General features: G+C 37.2%; 1 protein-coding gene across 2 annotated transcripts in view; it reads right to left on the bottom strand.

Moving 5' to 3' along the window:
* The window catches only part of LOC122649182 (mitochondrial import inner membrane translocase subunit Tim13-like), a 29,528-nt gene extending 10,853 nt beyond the window's left edge, over nt 1–18,675 (bottom strand). For both annotated transcript variants that reach the window (XM_043842556.1, XM_043842557.1), the window contains exon 1: nt 18,530–18,675. In XM_043842556.1, the coding sequence (XP_043698491.1) occupies nt 18,530–18,643 (114 nt within the window). In that variant the 5' untranslated portion in view covers nt 18,644–18,675. The remainder of the gene's footprint in view (nt 1–18,529) is intronic.
* Between the last annotated feature and the right edge of the window lie 1,211 nt (nt 18,676–19,886).

Below are 19,886 nucleotides of genomic sequence, written 5' to 3'. Positions count from 1 at the left end.
GCAGTAAGCTTCCAGCATACGCCGGATTAAGATCCAGCATACCAGATCAATTTTTGCCTTGTTTTACCCTGATCCAACATACCGGATCATGATCCAACATATCGGATCATAATATGACCGTTTGTTGACCGTTGAGTCAAAGGCTATTTTAAGAAATCTGGTGAACCGGCATACCGGATTATGAAACAGTATACCGGATTAGCTCTGTCTTATGAATCCGATCTTAAGACAGATTCCTAATTAGTTTGAACTGCCTAGCCTATAAATAGGCACCTGTTTAAACTCTAATTAAGATCAATTACCATCATTAAGAGACTTTACTATAAGCTCTAATTGCAATAGCCTCAAGTGAGCATTCAGGCATCTACTCATCCCAAGCTCACACACTCAAGCTCCTCTACCTCATCTAGCTTCAAGCTTCAAGCTCCAAGGTAGCATACACACTTACTAAGGTTGAGGTAACCCTTTCCTAATAATTTTTTACTATATGTTTTAATTGAGTCCTCTTGCTCAGAATCAAGAGTAGTTGGTTGTTTGAGTCCTCTTGCTCTTAATCAAGATTTGTACGAGTTCTCTCGCTCACTCTCAAGATTATTTTTAGTGGAATTCTCTCTAAGGTGAGAGGAGTGGATGTAGGCAAGTTTGGCCGAATCATTATATATCTTTGTGTTATTTGTGCATTTGTCTTTTAATTTGTATTATAACACTATTCCGCAAAAGATATCATTATCCACTAGTATCACCTATTCACCCCCTCTAGGTGAATTCACATTTGGTATCAGAGCGGAAGCTCAAGACCTTGATTATTTTCAATCTTATTAAGAGTTAAAAGACCATAGGATGCTCTGCCAATCGAAAGATTGAAGGATACAATATTACTAGACCACCTTTCTTTGAAGGAAAAGGATTTTTCTATTGGAAAAATCGCTTCAAAAACTGTGTGTGCTAATAATATTGATGCATGGGAGGTCATTGAAAATGGACCGAATGTCATCCACAAACCCAAAGAAGAATGGATTATCGCTGAAAAAACAAAAGTCCAATTTAACTATGTAGCAATTAGCTATATTCAATGTGCTTTGGGAGAGAAAGAATACAATAGAACTTGCATGCGTGATTCTGCTAAGGAGATGTTTGACAAACTTGTTGTAACCTATGAAGGTACCTCGGAGGTCATACAATCCACACATGCTAGTAAATGAATATGAATTATTCAAAATGAAAAATGATGAAGATATCTATGCTATGCTAACTCGTTTTACTAACATTGTGAACAAGTTGAAAGGATTAGGTAAGATCTATACAAATGGAGAAAATGTGAGAAAGATCTTGAAATCTCTTTCCAAGGAATGGAGACCCAAAACAACGGTCATCAAGGAGTCAAAGGATATCGACAAGTTGAGCCTAGATGAGCTATTGGGATCAATCCAAACTCACGAAATGGAACTCAAGCAAAACACCAAGGAAGATGAACCAAAAGAGTCTAAGAAGAAGGTCGTGGCTTACAAATCATGTTACGAAATTAATGACGATGAATAAGAACTCTCTGATGATGAGATTGCCTATCTCTCAAAGAAATTTTCAAGGTTCCTGAAGAACAAGGAAAAAACCTCATTCAACAAGAGGAGATTCTAAGGACCAAAAAAGTAAGAACATTTCTAAAGAAAATGTTGATTCCTCTTCAAACGACATTGTTTGCTTTGAGTGTAGAAAACCGGGACACTACGGGGGAGATTGCCAAAAATAAAAAAATACAAAAAGGCATACAAAGTCGAACACTCATTTGACTCAAGCGATGAAGAAGAGGAAGACGAAAAATCTCAAGAAGAAGAGTAAACCAACTTGGCACTCATGGCTCTTGAAGATGAGGAAAACCAAAATGAGGTAACCCCTACATCTCCATCTCATAAGGATAAAGATTACTTAGAATTAGAAGAAGCATTTGAAGATCTTTATCAAAATAACATGGAATTGGCAACCACAAAAAAGAATCTCTTAAAAGAGATCAATTCCCTTAAAGACCAAAACATAACTTTGATTTCTCAAGTCGACGACTTAAGAGGAAGAAAAAGAAAAATTGTGGAAAGCCTTAGAATCCTTTACAAATGGTAAGAAAAACCTTGACATTTTACTTGGATCTTCATCCAAAGTACCTTTCAACAAGGAAGGGTTAGGCTATGATGTGAACAAGAATTCAAATCAAACCAAAGAGCCAAGTTCAAGTAAAATAGCAAGTAAGGGAGTAAAGAAGAACAAATATTGTAATCATTGCAGAAAGAAGGGACACTCTTTTGAGATTTCTATTCCAAGAACAAAAGTCCTCAAGTTAAGAACCCCAATCCCAAAGGAAAATCTCAAAGTCTAAAAACCCCTCAAATTGTTGTATGCAATAATTGCAACAAAAAAGGACATTCAATTTGGGAATGCTATCATATGAATCAAACATTTTATTACCCTAGAAGACCTTATAATGGTCAAAATAGGAAAAATCCTCCAAAGATGCAAGACCATCTAGAACTCCACCAAAGGTGCAAAAACCATCTAAGAACCAAGGATCATATAGAGTACCCCAAAACCAAAGACCTTGGAACCCTCAATCATACATCAATTGGTATGGTAACCAAAAGGTAAATGGAAACCAAATGGTTTGAAGACCAAGAGGAATATATGATACTAACAATAACGAACCCAACACACAATGGAAACCAAAATTTTATTAAGCATTGTTGTTTTGTAGATGCACAAGAGCAACATGGAATGGTACATCGATAGTGGATACTCAGAGCACATGACATCCAACCCAAAACTTTTCTCTGAGCTCAAGAAGCAAAAAGGAGGATGGGTATCCTTTGGAGACAACAGCAAAGGAAGAATCATTGGAAATGGCTCAATCAAATTTAGAGGTACAGTAATCTCAAATGTTAGCTTAGTTGACAACTTGAAGTATAACCTACTAAGTGTAAGTCAATTATACAACAATGGAAATTTTGTGAATTTCAATACCTCTAAATGTATGATTAAAGATTCTGATGATAATGTGATTCTTGAAGAATGTAGAAGAAATAATGTTTATACTTGCATATTTAGTGTAAACTCACATGATGCATGCTTTATATCTAAATTTGATGATGCTAGCTTGTGGCATAAGAAATTGAGACATATAAATGCTAAAATAATTAAATCTCTATCTTCAAAGAATTTGGTGAGAAATTTACCAAAGTTGAACTAAGATAAGCAACACACATGTGGTGCATGTCAAAGAAGTAAACTAACAAAGGTTTCTCACAAGGCCATAAACTTAGTTGCTACTTCTAGGTTTTTGGAACTACTCCACCTTGAGTTATTTGGACCTATCCAAACTACAAGTTTAGGAGGTAAGAAATATACTTTTGTTATAGTAGATGACTACTCTAGATTCACTTGGACCCTCTTTCTCATAAAAACGATACATTTGAGGAATTTGTATCTCTTTGTAAGAGAATACAAAATCAGAAGGGTTACTTGATCACCTCTATCAAAAGTGACCATGGTGGTGAATTTGGAGACTTCTGTAGAAAATAAGGTATAAATCATAACTTTTCGGCTCCTAGAACACCACAATCAAATGGTGTAGTTGAAAGGAAAAACAAAATAATCCAAGAAACTGCAAGGACAATGCTCAATGAGTACGCTTTGCCAAAGTATCTTTGGGCCGAAGCCGTTCATACAGCATGTTATGCGTTGAACCGAGTTTTAATAAAACCTATTCTCTTGAAAATTTCTTATGAACTTTTTCATAATAAACTTCCTAAAGTTGATTACTTTAAAGTTTTTTGTTGTGCATGTTTTATTTTAAACACAAAAGACAACCTAGGAAAGTTTGAAGAAAAGGCCGATGATGGTATATTCCTAGGCTATTCCACAAATAGTCGAACTTATAGAGTATTCAATAAGATAACTCTAGTTGTGGAAGAGTCTATGAATGTCAAATTTGATGAATCTATGGTCAAGGAAAAATATAAAGACTTAGAAGAAGAAGATGAAGATGAAGTACCTGAAATTAGGAACAAAGTTGAAAATGTCTCTTTGGAAGAACCTAATGATCATGTACATCAACTTCCAAAGGAAATAAGGACTATCAAAGATCACCCTCTTGACCTTGTTATTGAAAACTTAGAGAAAGGCATACAAACTAGAAGTAAAATTCAAAAATGTTTGTTCAAATGTAGCCTTTATCTTTACCATTGAACCTAAAAATATAAAAGAAACCCTATTGGATAGTAATTGGATAATTGCTATGCAAGAAAAGCTCAATCAATTTGAAAGAAATTAAGTTTGGGATTTATTGCCAAAACCCATGAACACCAAAATAATTGGAACTAGATGGGTATTTAGAAACAAACTTGATGAAGATGGAAACATAACTAGAAACAAGGCTAGATTGGTTGCTCAAGGCTATAACCAACAAGAAGGTATTGACTTTGATGAAACATATACACCTGTACCTAGACTTGAATCCATTAAAATGTTACTTGCATTTGCATGTCATGAGAATTTTAAATTGCATCAAATGGATGTGAAAAGTGCATTTTTGAATGGTTTCATTAATGAAGAAGTACATGTTATTCAACCTCCCGGGTTTAAAGATTCTAAGTACCCAAACCATGTCTACAAACTCAAGAAGGCTTTATGGTTTGAAACAAGCCCCAAGAGCCTGGTATGATAGGTTGAGTAAGTTTCTTATTGATAATGGTTTTTCAATGGGTAAGATTGATACAACCTTACTTGTTAAGTATAAGAAAAATGATTTGATTATTGTTCAAATTTATGTGGATGACATTAGTTTTTGTTCAACTAATGAATTACTTTGTCATGAATTTAGTAAATCAATGAGTACTGAGTTTGAAATGAGCCTTATGGGAGAACTAAACTTCTTTCTAGGACTCCAAATTAAACAAACTCCTAATGGGATCTTCATTAGTCAAACTAAATATCTTAAGAAGCTCTTGAAGAAGTTTGACTTCAATGGACAAAAATCCTCTAGTACTCCTATGAGTGTATCAATTAAACTGTCCATAGATGAAAATGGTACTCAAGTTGACTTTACAAAATATAGAGGAATGATAGGTAGTCTATTGTACTTAACGGCTAGTAGACCGGACATAATGTTTAGCGTCTGTGCTTGTGCTAGGTTTCAAGCCAAACCTATGCAATCCCACTTAAGTGCTGTCAAAAGAATATTTCAGTACTTGAAAGGGACCCCAAGCATTGGCCTTTGGTACCCAATGAACAATGACTTTAATCTTATAAGCTTCTCCGACGCCGATTTTGCCGGATGTCATGTTGATCGGAAGAGTACGGTGGAACTTGTCACTTCCTAAGATCATGTTTGGTCTCGTGGTTTAGTAGGAAGCAAAATTCAGTGGCTTTGTCTACCACCGAGGCCGAATACATCGCAACTGGATAGTGTTGTGCACAAGTGTTATGGATGAGGCAAACTCTCCAAGATTATGGAATCAAGTTTGACACTTCCTCCATTCAATGTGATACCACAAGTGCTATAAATCTCAGCAAAAATCCGATTTTACACTCTAGAGCTAAGCATATTGACATTCGTTATCACTTCTTACGTGATACAGCTTAAAGAGGTGAAATCAGACTTGACTTTATAGAGACCAAGAAGCAACTCGTAGATATTTTTACACAACCCCTGAGTGAGGATAGATTTTGTATGCTAAGAAGAGAACTAGGGATATGTAACCCCTTTGAATGATTAATTGTATCTTTATTTTCTTTTCTATCCCCACTTTTTGATAATTCCAAAGGAGGAGAGAAATGGGGAGAAAAGTTGTTATGAGAACAAAAAATGGATGTAGTTTTCTCTTTGAACTTATTATGCAATTAATGTTATACATTTCTTGAATATTACATTATTTTCGGTTAATATTTGTCATCATCAAAAAGAGGGAGATTGTTGAGGAAAAATCCTCATACATAAACTCCAATCATCTATCATGATGATATAAATGTTTTGATGATAACAAATAAACCGAATTGTACTAACTCTTGTTTAAGATGCATAGATAAGAACATGGCACCAAGTGAGGGGGAGCACTCAATTCAAGAGATTGATGCTCAAAGCAAATTGAACCTTTGTCCAATCTTTCAATACATCAAAGAATCATGAAGAATGGAGAACAAGTTTTGAAGACAGATCAAGATAAGTTAGAGGAACTCACATTGAAGACACTCATGTAAAGAAGTGAAGTTCTAGACTTGAAGAAGATTGAAGACTTAGAATTGTACTAAATTGTAAAATCATGATTAAAGTCACAAATGATGTGATGCACACACACAAGCATGCATTCATTTAGATGGACTTTAGGAGGTTAAAATTAACCCCAATTCATGTGACCAAACCCATTTGGAATCACCCTAAGTAAGTCCAACAAAAGACTATATATATTTCAGCAAAATTGGCTGATCCGGCATACCGGATCAGTTGCAGTCTCAGGAAAATGCCTGCAGTAGGCTTCCAACATACGCTGGATTGAGATCCAGCATACCGGATCAATTTTTGCCTTGTTTTACCCTGATCCAGCATACCGGATCATAATATGACCGTTTGAACTTGACCGTTGAGTCAAAGGCTATTTTAATAAATTTGGTGAACCGGCATACCGGATTATAAAACAGTATACCAGATTAGCTCTGTCTTATGAATCCGATCTTAAGACAGATTCCTAATTAGTTTGAGCTGCCTAGCCAATAAATAGGCACCTATTTAAGCTCTAATTAAGATCAATTACCATCATTAAGAGACTTCACTACAAGCTCTAATTGCAATAGCCTCAAGTGAGCAATCAAGAATCTACTCATCACAAGCTCACACACTCAAGCTCCTCTACCTCATCTAGCTTCAAGCTCCAAGAGTGGAAAGTAGCATACACACTTACTAAGGTTGAGGTAACCCTTTCCTAGTAATTTTTTACTATATGTTTTAATTGAGTCCTCTTGCTCGGAATCAAGAGTAGTTGGTTGTTTGAGTCTTCTTGCTCTTCATCAAGATTTGTACGAGTTCTCTTGCTCACTCTCAAGATTGTTTTTAATGGAATTATCTCTAAGGTGAGAGGAGTGGATGTAAGCAAGTTTGGCCGAACCATTATATATCTTTGTGTTATTTGTGTATTTGTCTTTTAATTTGTATTTATAACACTATTCCGCAAAAGATATCATTATCCTCTAGTATAACCTATTCACCCCCCCTCTAGGTGAATTCACATTAATATGGTAAAACATTGCTAAAAACCAAAAGTACGGTAAAAAATTCATTTGTTCTGATGTCTAAAAAAATATTTTCATTCCGAGTGATTTTGACAACATTCGAGCACACCAAATAGGGGGGGTCTTTGCTTATTTATGAATAATACTTAAATGATATTAAGCATAAATAAGTGTCTATCTTGGTTTCTGGCATAAATAAGTGTTTGCATACCAATTTTTGCATAGATAGGTGTCTGTTTACCAAGACTTCCCACCGAGATCTCAATATCTGGAACTCATACAAAGGAGTTTGGGTCGAGATCTCGCCGAGAACTAGAGATCTCTGGCAGCTCAAGTTATTGTAGTTTTATGTTTCGGATGCCATTCTCGTCTCGAGCCATGGAAAAAACGAGATCTCGCGAGACCTAGTTCTATGGGAAGGACATAAAAGGAGTTATAATTAAAGAGGGGGTGATCTTGGAACAAAATAAAAATAAGGTATAAGAGAGGAAAACAATGATATTATTGGAAACAAAAAGAACCAAATAAGGAATATAATGAAATTGTGAAGAGGGGGTACGGGGTACTGTCTTCTACGGACAGGGACGAAACCAGCAGGAGTTTGGTTGACGAGTACTATTGACTATAAAGAGGGAAAGAGGAAAATGGTTTGTCTCAAACCTTTGATCGAGAACAGAATTAGTTGGGGGGGGGGGGGGCTGCAACTTCGACAGAAGAGCGCCAATGCGAAGGAGTCGACTACTCCGAAGGACGGGGAGTTGACTCGCAGTGGGAGATTCTGAACCAGGTATGTTCTATTTCTCTTTCTCTCTCTTGCGCTCTCTCTGTTGCAGTGCAGGCCCGACGATTGGGCTTCAAAGAGGGTTCAAGTCTGGCCCTTATTTTGAGGCTATTGATCCAGTTGATTTCTGCCCAGGTTAACAGCATCGATTCTGCCAAGATATGCCATCAACCAGCCAGAGCTATATTCCATATTTGGATAGATGTTGAATTCTGCCCATTCTGCCATATCGACCAACTGAGTTGTAGGTAGGGAGGATTTTGATTTTTGAGAGAAATCAGTAAGAACCTGTCAAGGTTCATTCCCCCCCCCCCCCCCCAAAAACGAACCAACACATTTGGGAGATTTTCTTCCAATTTGGTGCCACCTTGCGTGGAGATATATTAGGAGGGCAGACTCTTGTTTTGTATGGAGATATTTTTAGGAGATTATTTCCAGATCTTATGGGTCCCATGGTCAGTTGTATTGGAGATCAAGTTGAAGACCAAAGGGATGTGCGTGGAGGATCCTTACAAGGCAAATCGAGTTGGTTTTGGAGTTTATTTAGGATAGTTTTTGGTTTTTTGGGTGAAGGTTTTATTAGTTTTTCTTAATCTCTATTTTTTTTATTAGATTGCTTATGTAATAGGACTCTTTATAGTGTTAACCTATTGGGGATTGGGTTTGCTTTTATTCTGAGATATTTCTAGAAGATTGAGTTTTGTTTTAATAGCATTATTATAAATAAAGAACAAGACTGATCTACAGCCAAGTTGAGTTTATGAAAATTTAAGTTTTGGATTCAGCTTGAAACCTTGTTAATGGCTGTGAGATGTAGTTGGGGTGAGATGCCTATGATTGTAAGAGGGTGAGAGGCCCAAGGAAGATTGAGAGGCTTAACTCGAATCTATCTATCTTTCTTCTTTCTTTTATTTTATTTTAATATTTCATGTTATTGTGTTCCTGAAATCTCATATTAACCTATTGTTAGCTAGAACCTACGATCCTACTTTAGGTTAGGTTTATTTGACCTAGCCCTACATTACTATCTCTCTTCTTTTTTTTGGTGGAACCCTGGTGGGTGGGGGGGGGGAGGCTCGATCGAGGTTACAAAGGGGAAGGGGAAGGAGGGCAGTGGGGGGTTTTGCCGTGGGATCAAAAGAAGGAGTTGGGGTTTCAATTGAAGCAGTAGGTTTGGGGGTTTGCTTGTGGGAATCGTAAGAATGGGGTTGGGTTTTCAGTGAAGGCAGTAGGTTGGGGAAGAAAGAGACCGAGCTCTCTTTCTCTCTTTTTTTTGGGTGGTAATCTATATTGCTGGGGTGAATCACTTAGGGAAAGGAAACAGTAATGGGTACTTAGCAGAGGGAAGAGAGAGATTGATGGGGAGGAAGATGAGAAACTTCGGCTCTGATACCAAATCGGTGGAAGGCCAGTAGAAAATTGAGAGAAATTTGAGAAGGAACTAAAGAGTTGCATGGAGGAAGAGGGGTCATACACACACAATCACGCTACTCACACATTGAGCATAATCCAATCAATTTCCTATTCAATTCTGTCTATTTCATTGGATAAATGCAAGTATATAAAGAGAAACTTTGGCTCTGATACCAAATCGGTGGAGGGGCAGTAGAAAATTGGGAGAAATCTGAGAAGGAACTTAAGAGTTGCAAGGAAGAAGACAGGTCATACACGCACAATCATGCTACTCACACATTGAGCATAATCCAATCAATTTATATTCAATTCTATCTATTTCATTGGATACATGCAAGTATATAAAGAGAAAAGTAACTCCTAATTAGACTCTAAAACTGAAAATCATAGTTGTCACGTTGTCACGGCGATCCAAGTCGGTGGAGGAGTGTCATGTCGATATATCGACATGTCCCCCGCCATGGCGTTGCCATGGCAATCATATAGACCATGTTTTATTTTTTATTTTCTCTATTTTTAATGTCATTTAGTATGCTATAATATATACCCTATAACATCAAAAATTAACATGAAAGTGTACTACTAATCTACTATGGTTTAATTCATAAAAGTGTAATATCCATTAGTGTATATGAAATCATGAATTATCAAATAATTGATAGCAATAGTCTTGCTGATAATAAAGTTGAAGAATCATGAGAGTTGAGATATGATTCATATGAAACTGACTACAAAAGTAACGAAACAAAAAAACAATTACAAGAAAGTAATTTATATTGAGTGAATAAAGCTAATAAACAACCCATCTAAATTTTAAAAAAAAAATTGTTGATGTGAATATGTGATTGTGTATTAGTCAATAGTGTATTAGTGTTTTCTGCTTGATTTTTTTTTATGCTAAGGAAAAAGCATTAAAATAAAAAATGATTAAAAAAAATTATTGTTAAAAAATTAAGTTTTATAACTTGACACAACTATGTCGCCCGATATGGCCATATGTCGTGGTATGGCGTCCATGGCGACGACATGGAGGCCATATCAATCAATATTCTTACATCATCCATATTGGTGGTCGATATGCCCACTTCTCCAGCGATATGATGCCATGGCGGCTATGGCGACGCCATGACAACTATGCTGAAAATAACTTGAAACAAAACTCCATCTATCTATCTCCTATGTATCCTACCCATGGAAGAAAAACTCGACCATAACCTGTCGAAACCACCGAGTTAACTCGGTTTCGCAAGTTTCCGAGATGAGTTGAAGGGGGATTTTATAAAATCCCTAGATTCGACCGGGTTTCGATGGTTTCGACTGGTTTCGACACATGCACATCGAAACTAGGGAAAACTTGGCTCGAAACTAGAACAGATAGGTATTTATGCTAGAAACTGGCAGAAACCAGGCCAGACACTTAGTTTATGTCTCATATCATTTAAGTAAATGTTTTTACATAAGATATTATTCATAAATAAGCAAATACCCCCTATTTGAAACCTTTATAAAAATTTAAAAAAAATCAAATTCCAAAAGGAAAAAAAGCCAACCCCCCCCCCCAAATTAAAGAACAAAAACTGGATTTTCGTCGCTAGGTGCAATTTTCATCTTTCTAATTTTGGGGTTTTTCTCAAATCTAAAAATTCCATAAATCTTAATATGGTAAAACATTGCTAAAAACCAAAATGCGGTAAAATATTCATTTGTTTTGATGTCCAAAAAAATATTTTCATTCAAAGAGATTTTGACAGCATTCGCGCACACCAAATTAAATTTGACTGGCACATAACTCCTTCAATATAAATCAGATTTAAGCAATCTTGGACTTGTTGGAAAAAACTATCAAAACAAAGCTTTCTAACAAATCCAAGATTGCTTAAATCTCATTTATATTGAAGGAGTTATGTTCCAGTGAAACCTTATTCGATACCATGTCCAAGAACAATATACAATATCAAACTTGGATCAAAACACAAGTAATATTTTTTGTGTTCTCTATGTGAAACTAATGCATGGATTGAGTTTCAAATGTCAAACATAGGCAAAACAACATGAATTAGGACAACAAAAAAACAACTTTTGGGCCTCTAAACCAAGGTTCGAGTTAACCTGGAGAAAGTCCTAGGTTTCGACTGAGATATGGTCAAAACCGAGACGAACTCGTTTTCTGACTGGTTGAAACCCGAGTTTTAGAACCTTGATCCTACCGATGCAGATTATTACCAAAGTAGGCTTCTTTGCTTAGGAATAAGTCTAGGGTTGGGTTATATACATGTTGGGCCTTTGATCCCTAGGATTTTCAATGTAATAGGTCACTATTATGGACCTAAAATATGGGTAATTATGTTGCATACGGGATTAATTGTTTTAGTTCCATACTTATTTTTATTTTGGTGTTTTTGTACATAAATTGAACCGGTTCAATTTAAGTGATTTTAGTAGTTTTCTTTTAAGTGTTTAGTGGGGAGTTTTTTATATAAGGTTGAATGTTTAGTCCTAGATAGGATAGGATCCTACTAGGAGCCAGGTGAACAGAAGTTCTGAAACTGCTAGCCGATTGGGGTATTTTAGGTCAAATATAGGGTTATACTTGGGAGAATGGAGTTGGGTTTTATTTGGTAAAACTAGGCAGGTCTCTAGGAGTCTAATGATGTAAGTTTGGTTAGATTTAGGTAAGGTTTCAAATTTCAGAAAATTAGGGTTAGGGTTTCGGGTTTTGGGAATGAGGAAAAGAGGTGAAATTAGGGTTTTAGGAGGGGAATCTGGACAAGAGCTTCTGGCCGAGTGTCCTAGACAGTAAAAGATTGACTCGACTGGAGTTTAAGCTGGTTTTGATGGTTGGATATGCTGGAATGGGATTTTAGGGTTTTTGGGTTTATGTAGAGATTGAGGGAAACTAGGTTTTAAAGATGGGATAGGTCTGCAACCTAGGTCGAGTGTGGGGGTTATTGTTATGAAGTGATGTTTGAAATTTAAATGGATTTTGATGGGGGAATGAAACTGGAAAAGGAATTTAGGGTTAATGGATCTAGGGTTTAATGGACATCGATTAGGGTTGGGTTAGAGAATTAAGAAGAAGGGGAATGCTGAAACAATAAACAACTTACTAATTTAAGAAGATCTTCAATGGCAGCAACATTAAAGACAGTTTTGAAGAAGAACCTCTCGATCTACAAGATGCAAGGAGTCGTACGAGATCCACCTACCCTTCCATCTTGATATGACTCACAAGACTCACTCTCAAAGGAGATAACCAGCAGCAACAATGGCAACAGCAAAGAGATTGATTTTTTAAAACTTGAATGGTGGGGGAGCCTCCCACGTTTCATTAATAAATAATATGACCATAGGCCAATTCCTAATACAAATCTAAATACCTCTCCCTCTAAAAATCGTGGAGGGATGGAATTAAAACACTTTAAAGAAAGATTCCCTAATCTACCAATAGGAAATAAGCTTTAACAACCAATAAGAATTAATTACTTAAATTGAACCAAAACTGAACCGGTTCAATTTAAGTTACATTTAAGCTGAAAAATAAACTAAGTATAGAATAAACTAAAGCTAAAATAAACTAAGTATGAAACTGAACTAAGGCTCCTAACTATGGCCCTATGATTAGTGTGGCTTCTTCAGCTCATGGAGGCTTGGATCTGCATCAGTTGTAAGGGGGGCAAACATTGAACACGAATGTTGATATTAATGAAAAGCTTTTTGCTGCTCTTCTTCTCCATTGAAGATTTTTGTCTTGTGTTTGATCAAGGCTGGTGGGATTGGTGTTTGATCCAATCGACACCTTGCGGTGTGAAACCCGGGTGGTTCATTTAAGCTCTCTTTGTTCTTTTGAAGCCCTACTTTCAAGTTCAATTCAATATTTGATTTTTATTCAATATCTACAATCAAACAAGCTGCTACCTAGGAAATTCTGCAACAACAGTGAGTTTGAATCATCCCCATCCCCAACAATTCTTCTTCTAACCTTCCATACACCCAAACCCAAGAATTCCCCCTTTTGCTTTCAATTTTCCCAATACCTAAATTCTGCCCAGACCAAACCCCAAATCACACCGAACTTTGATCGAATTCTCCTCTCATACTAGGGAAAACTCGATCCAAGTTGCTCCCTCATCTGACCATCATAAACCCTAAAAATCCATCTTTTCCTCTTTTAAAAAACCCTAAAACCCTACCGATTCTAATTAAAAGGCCTAGACTTGTTAAAACTCAACGCAACCTTCACCGATAGACTCCCCTACATCAAATTCACCTAAACCTACCATCAAACCTTAGGTCCCATCAAACCCTAACCCTAATCCCCTATTTTGACCTAACCGAAATACATATTCAGTTCAGATACTGGTTATTGGCTTCTAGTTGGTCTCCTACCAATCTAGGACTACATTACCTACCCAAAGCAAACACAAGAATATAAAAGACAAAAGATTACACTAAACTACTTCCATCCATTGTTGGACCAAAACCCAGGTTGGACCGGTTCTGTTTGCGTTTGGGTTTCCAAACTCGATCATGCTGATCCAACCAGTCAAGTGCTATTGCATTTGAGATATTTGAAGCATGTGGAGAAAGAAACAAAAAGATTGTCAAGGATTCCTCACGAACAATGTACAAGTGGTAGACACAATGATTGGTTAAGGGCAAGTTAGACCTCCATAGTGGGGGTCTTCAAAGGGAATTCCATAAGCCTGTATAATCAGAGATTTGCACAATATCATCCACTCATTACCAGCTTAAAACTATTTGTGGGACTCTGGGATAATTAATGCAACCATCATTAGGGATTTATCAGCTTAACTCTAAAGGAATCTCTTCAACAATTCAACCGGCAGCGATAGGTGTTGCTATCAAAGACTATCATTCTAAGGTTGAGGTATGTTATTCAGTCCCCATAGGGAGTAGACAGGTTAACTGGAGGTTGAATTCAGAGCTCTGGTTGAGTGGTTATTTGACAACTAGTGAAAGGAAGAGTGGAAGACATGCTACGTTATTCACTGTCAATTGGAGACACAGGTTTCACAGAGGTTGAATTGAGAGATATCGGATATGGTTATTGAGCAACAACTAGTGATAGGAAGAGTGGAAGACATGCTATGTTATTCACTGTCAATTGGAGACACAAGTTTCACCGAGGTTGAATTGAGAGATCTGGCTATTGAGCGGCAACCAGTGAAAGGAAGAGTGGAGGACAAGCTGAGTCAGTAATCCTAGAGCGTGATTGACACCTGCCAAGTTGTTGTGAGGTGGATGGCTGGCACAGTAAGGTGCCTTTGGGGATCACAAAAACTGATCAGATAAGCTAAGACCAGTGGGCTCAGGTATGAACATTTCACCCTTCAACCATGTAACTCTATCGTTGACAAACTCGTGAAAGCTGGAGCAAGGAGGGAAACAAAGTACGTAGGAGATTACCCTCCACTGAAAAATTAATGCGGATCCGGGGTTCAAAACCCGATTTGGATCGCTTATATTGCGTTTGGTTGCGTAAATTTTTGGATGTCTGCATTGATTCAGATGTTACATCCATAGATTAGAGTATCTGTGGATTTGAAATTCTGACAGAATAACTGTTTGGTTACCCTGATTCTGAAACCTGAATCTACCAGAATAACTGTTTGGTTACCCTGATTCTGAAACCTAAATCTACCTAAAAAACTGAAGCGGCAATTGCGGTTTGCAAGAGTGACGTTCAAGGAGCTATGGCAGATCCGATGAGTTTGGAGAAATATCAATGGGGATTGGGTCATGTTTACTACAGAATGCAAATAAAATAAAAAAAGAAATAAAACATATAGGAATATCAAATGGGGATCGGGTCATGTTTATCATCTGTAAAAATATAGGAACAGAGGACTAAAGATATGCAATCACAGAAAATGGGAGACAAAGATCACAGAGATAGTACATTTTACATCTAAAAATTACAAAATCAGAAAAAAACGAAAAGGAGAGGTGCTCACCTGAACCGGATGTTCGAACGGTGTAGATGATCTTGCAACAATGGATCGCCTCAGAGGAAGAGAGGACTTATTGCAAACCAATCCTAAAAAGAAATTACAAACAAAATTACAAGAACTAAAAGGATGGATCTCTGAAGTCTGAAGATTGTTGATCGTGATCCTTGATTGATGCAACTGCAGTGATCGTCCCTGATTCAGAAGCTTTGAACGTCGGTGAAGAGGAGACCACTGATCTAAGATGAATCCTCAAACAGAGCTCTGAAAATCGCCTAAGAAGTCTCCAAAAAATCCAGAACCAAAACCCCAAATCTCACTCTGTTTTCTTGATGTCTCTCTCAATCTTCCTTTTTTCTCTCTCGCTCCAAAAAAAATAGGAGAGAGAGAGAGAGATTCTTCCAGTGATATTGCAGAGGAGCGCCGGGCAAGAGTGACGTTCAAGGAGCTAAGGCAGACCCGGTGATTTTCAAGGGGTTGTTAGGTAAGTAAAGAGGAGAGGATATGATAGGGATTGGCATTTCTTGTTCAAGGACTTTCACAATTTGGACATAAGGGAATAAGAGAAGTGAGGGGCAATAAAGGAAATTAAAGAAATTAAATAAAGCTAAGAGAAAAAGGAGGAAAGTGTATCATCTTCTTTCTCCCAATTTCAACAACCAGCAGAGCACCCAAACTGGTTTCAGGTGAGGTATCTTTGTCAATAGCTATCCAAACCACACAAAATTTTAGGGGGAAATTCCTAATCCTTAGGACTATTGAAAGGATTCAACAAATACCCAAATTAATAAGCAAAAGATTAATGTTTGATGACTGAAACTGAACCTGGCGATAAGAACAGGTTTGGCTCCAGTTGCAGGTCGGATTCCCTCTGCAGGGGATGATTTGGGGGAAGGGGTCAATATTCCAGGATGTGGATCACTTTATGGGTAGAAACAAACCCCAAAATCTCAGTCTAACCTGTGATATGTCAACTATCTTCTATTGGATTTCCTTCAGCCCAGTGATTACGGTGGTAGCAGAGTAGGAATAAAATAATCAACACAGGAATTAATTGAAGACAATAAGATGAAGAAAAGGAATAAGGAAAAAAGAAGAAGAAGAATCATCATATAAGAAGGGACAGGGAACCAATCGTATGGAAGAGGGAGAGGAGAGAGAGAGAAGTAAAGAGGAGAGCACACACTCACATTCGGTTACCAGCAGGTAAATTCATTCTTCAAATTCAATTCAATCCAAATCTTGCACAGGTTACAAATTTGTATTCAAAGAAGGAAATAAAGACTCCTAGCTAAACTTAAAAACTGAAATTAAACTTGACTCTAACTTGGACTCATAAACTGAAATAAAATCCAAAATCAATTCCACCAATAATTAACCTATTAAAACTAAAACAGAAAATTACAAGATAAATCCAAATAATGAAAATTTAAATAAATACATAAACTAAGATATCCTATTGGACCCAAAATCAATTGGAACCGGTCATCTCCATTTGGGTTCCGCAACGGATTTGGGTCGGTCCAAGAAATTGTCCATGTATAAAAAACTGTCAGTTCTGGTGAAGTATCCCTCTACTTTGAGGTGGGTCTGTCCTTTTATGCTTGCTTTGGGCCTGAATGTGGTTTGTCTTTGTACTGCTGGTGGTGTGGGACCATCCTCAAGAAGAATTTCTATGGTTCAATTGTTAATTATAGACCATTATATCAGTTTCTATTGACTAGAAGCAGTGTCTTAAAGTAAATTTGGCTTATTATCATCACTTTGCCTTGTGGATACTGATATTCCAAGCTGTATTCGGAAAGTCATGACTACTTTATCAGATTAAGAGCTTTGTAATATTCTAAGGTGTATTTGGAAAGTCAAAACTAATTTATAAGATTATAAGTTTTATTTGGAGTCTATAACTTAATTTAGTATTCTTATTTATATAGGAAACGGGAAAGCACTCATGGGAGTTACTAAATTGTAACTGAGGTCGTACTAAGAACTTTCTGCCAGAGGCAAAAGGTAAAATTTCGTGTAGGAAGCTGTGGGGTTAGTAATTACCTATATAAAGCCTCCAACCAGCATATTTTGAGTGGAATCGTTTGGTTTTTGGTCATGGTTAAGAAAATGGTCCTGTTCCAAGTGGTTTTTGGTCAACCCTTACATTGGTTCATGTTGAACAAGCCCCTTCTCTCTTCTCTTCAAAATTCCGTTTAAAGTTTTAGTTAGGCCCATTAACACTGGTTCGTAAATCTTCATGCATCAACAGGATTCCCTTTTTGTAATCTAGCTATGGTTATTCATAATAAAAACAAGGGTGGGGGAGAATAGATGAAGAAGATAGTGAATATAACATGATTCAGTTTTACACGGAGCATAATTATCAAGGCGTCGCCTAGGTGTCCAGGCTTCTTGGGCGCCTAGGCAGGCCTTGCCACTATTTTGGACCCTCTCCAATGCCTTGGTTGCCTTGCCGCCTTGATAACTATGGCACAGAGGCCCCCAATGATTCCATACCAACTTCAATTCAAGGTATCAACGAAGTTTTCACCATCTGTACAAAATGGGCCAAGGAATAACACAGCTTTAAAGAAAATCCAAACTCTTATTTACGTGTTAGCAGAACCTGCCTTTTCTGAGTTCAAGTCTTCTTTCAGGCATCAATGAAGCCTTCACTACGAAGAGAAAAATGTTGTTTTTTAGGACTGATACTGCACAGGAATGAAGATGGTATCTTTGAAAGGTAACTCTAAAGCGGAATGGGAAGAAGTAGAGAAACGAGAAAAAGAAAATGACTTAGAGCTCAAGAAAAACGTGCATAAACTAAATTTCCCAAAAGACCAAATCATAGATTTGGCATTAAAAAAAATTTGAAAAATTGGGAGAAAACAAAACTAAACACTAAAATAAAGATGAATAGGTATACTGCTGGAACTGCCCATCTGAACTGGTAGTCCTATGCGGCTGGATGGTTGATGGGGCTATCTAGAGCTGCCCTTCCATTAGCATGAGCATTATTACATGGAAACTGAAAGTTTAAAAGTTCCATAAAAACAAAAAAAGGGGAAAATAAACGGCCCAACGCAGAGGGGAAGTTCATAAATCTCATGGTTACCTCAACGAACTCCTCCATGTAAGCCTGGGCAAGCTGAGTCTTCAACTGGTCCATGATGGCCTCTGTTGACGGTTGGGACGACGACCCGCTCGAAGGCGATGAAAATGGATCCATCTTTTCTCTGCGTCCTCTCTCTGTCTCTCTCTCTTTTGCAAGCTCGACTGCCTTGGCCGTCAACAAAATTAGAACCCTAATTCCGTAAGAACAAAATCTTTGGGCCTTTGGGCTTCAAGGCCCTTGGGTTGGATGGTGCGAGTTGGGATAACGGATCGCAAGAGGGCGGTTTTCTTGCAAATGCGTGCCCGGTTTCGAACTGACGATGTAAGTCTGTTTGGTTCTGTTTTATCGGTTCGATTTCAGATTATTTGTTTGAGATGTAACAAAAAGAAGGGGCGCTGTTCTCAGTGCCGCAGCACAGGCTGAGCCCAGGCACATGGGGTGGGCGCAATGACCACCCTGCCCCCTTGAGTGGCAGGTCCATTGTAAGAAAAAGAGTTCTACAAGCATCTCAAATAAGGAATTATATAGTTCTAATCCATGAAAAACAAAACCCTAAATAAGAATTATTTATCTATAGATTTTTCAATAGAAGAAAAAGGAAAAGACATACCCTTTTGAAGATGTGAATCTAAATACTTTGTTGAATGAGTTGAAGAAGAAAACTTGAATCTTTCTTAGTAAATTTTAGAAGAAAGATTGTAGATGATCACAATTTGATAAAGCCACTAGAATTTTCATGGATCTCACAAGCAATCAGGGTGCTCATCCCAGTTGGATAGGTATACCACAATCCGGTATTTTGAGTTTCCTAAAAGATCCCCTTGCCTGTGTGACTTTGAGATATTTATATCTCTAGGGTGGAAAAGACCAGTCATAAAGTCCAACCCTAAGTGAGATGCTAGCCACCTAATATCTATATCCAGAATGCCTCTTGGGTTTACCTTGACAATTACCAAAAATGCCCCCAAACAAAAAGGGAATAAAAATTACAAAATTGCCCTTACTAAAACAAAATCAAAAAAAGGTTTTGCAAATATAGAAAATAAATAATATTTTTATATCAATAAATAAAAACATTTTCACAAAATCATATTGACGATAAAACCTTTTATATTGGTAGTTTGTAGGTACGCGTACACTTCCGTAATTGTAAAGTCATTGGCAATGGAATATTAGTCACTAAGATCAACAATCAACGTACATGAGGTCTTTCCATGGATGGACTCCACAAACCTTATATGTACTAACCATCAAGAGACTAGTCTTAATGTCTCCAATAGTCTGAGCAATTTTGACTTGCACCCCTCAAACCCATCACAGTCCAACAATGCATACATAAACATGTAATACATCATGA

This window comes from Telopea speciosissima, chromosome 1, assembly GCF_018873765.1.
Source record: "Telopea speciosissima isolate NSW1024214 ecotype Mountain lineage chromosome 1, Tspe_v1, whole genome shotgun sequence".
Taxonomy (NCBI): domain Eukaryota; kingdom Viridiplantae; phylum Streptophyta; class Magnoliopsida; order Proteales; family Proteaceae; genus Telopea; species Telopea speciosissima.
This window is presented reverse-complemented; position numbering and strand designations above follow the sequence as displayed.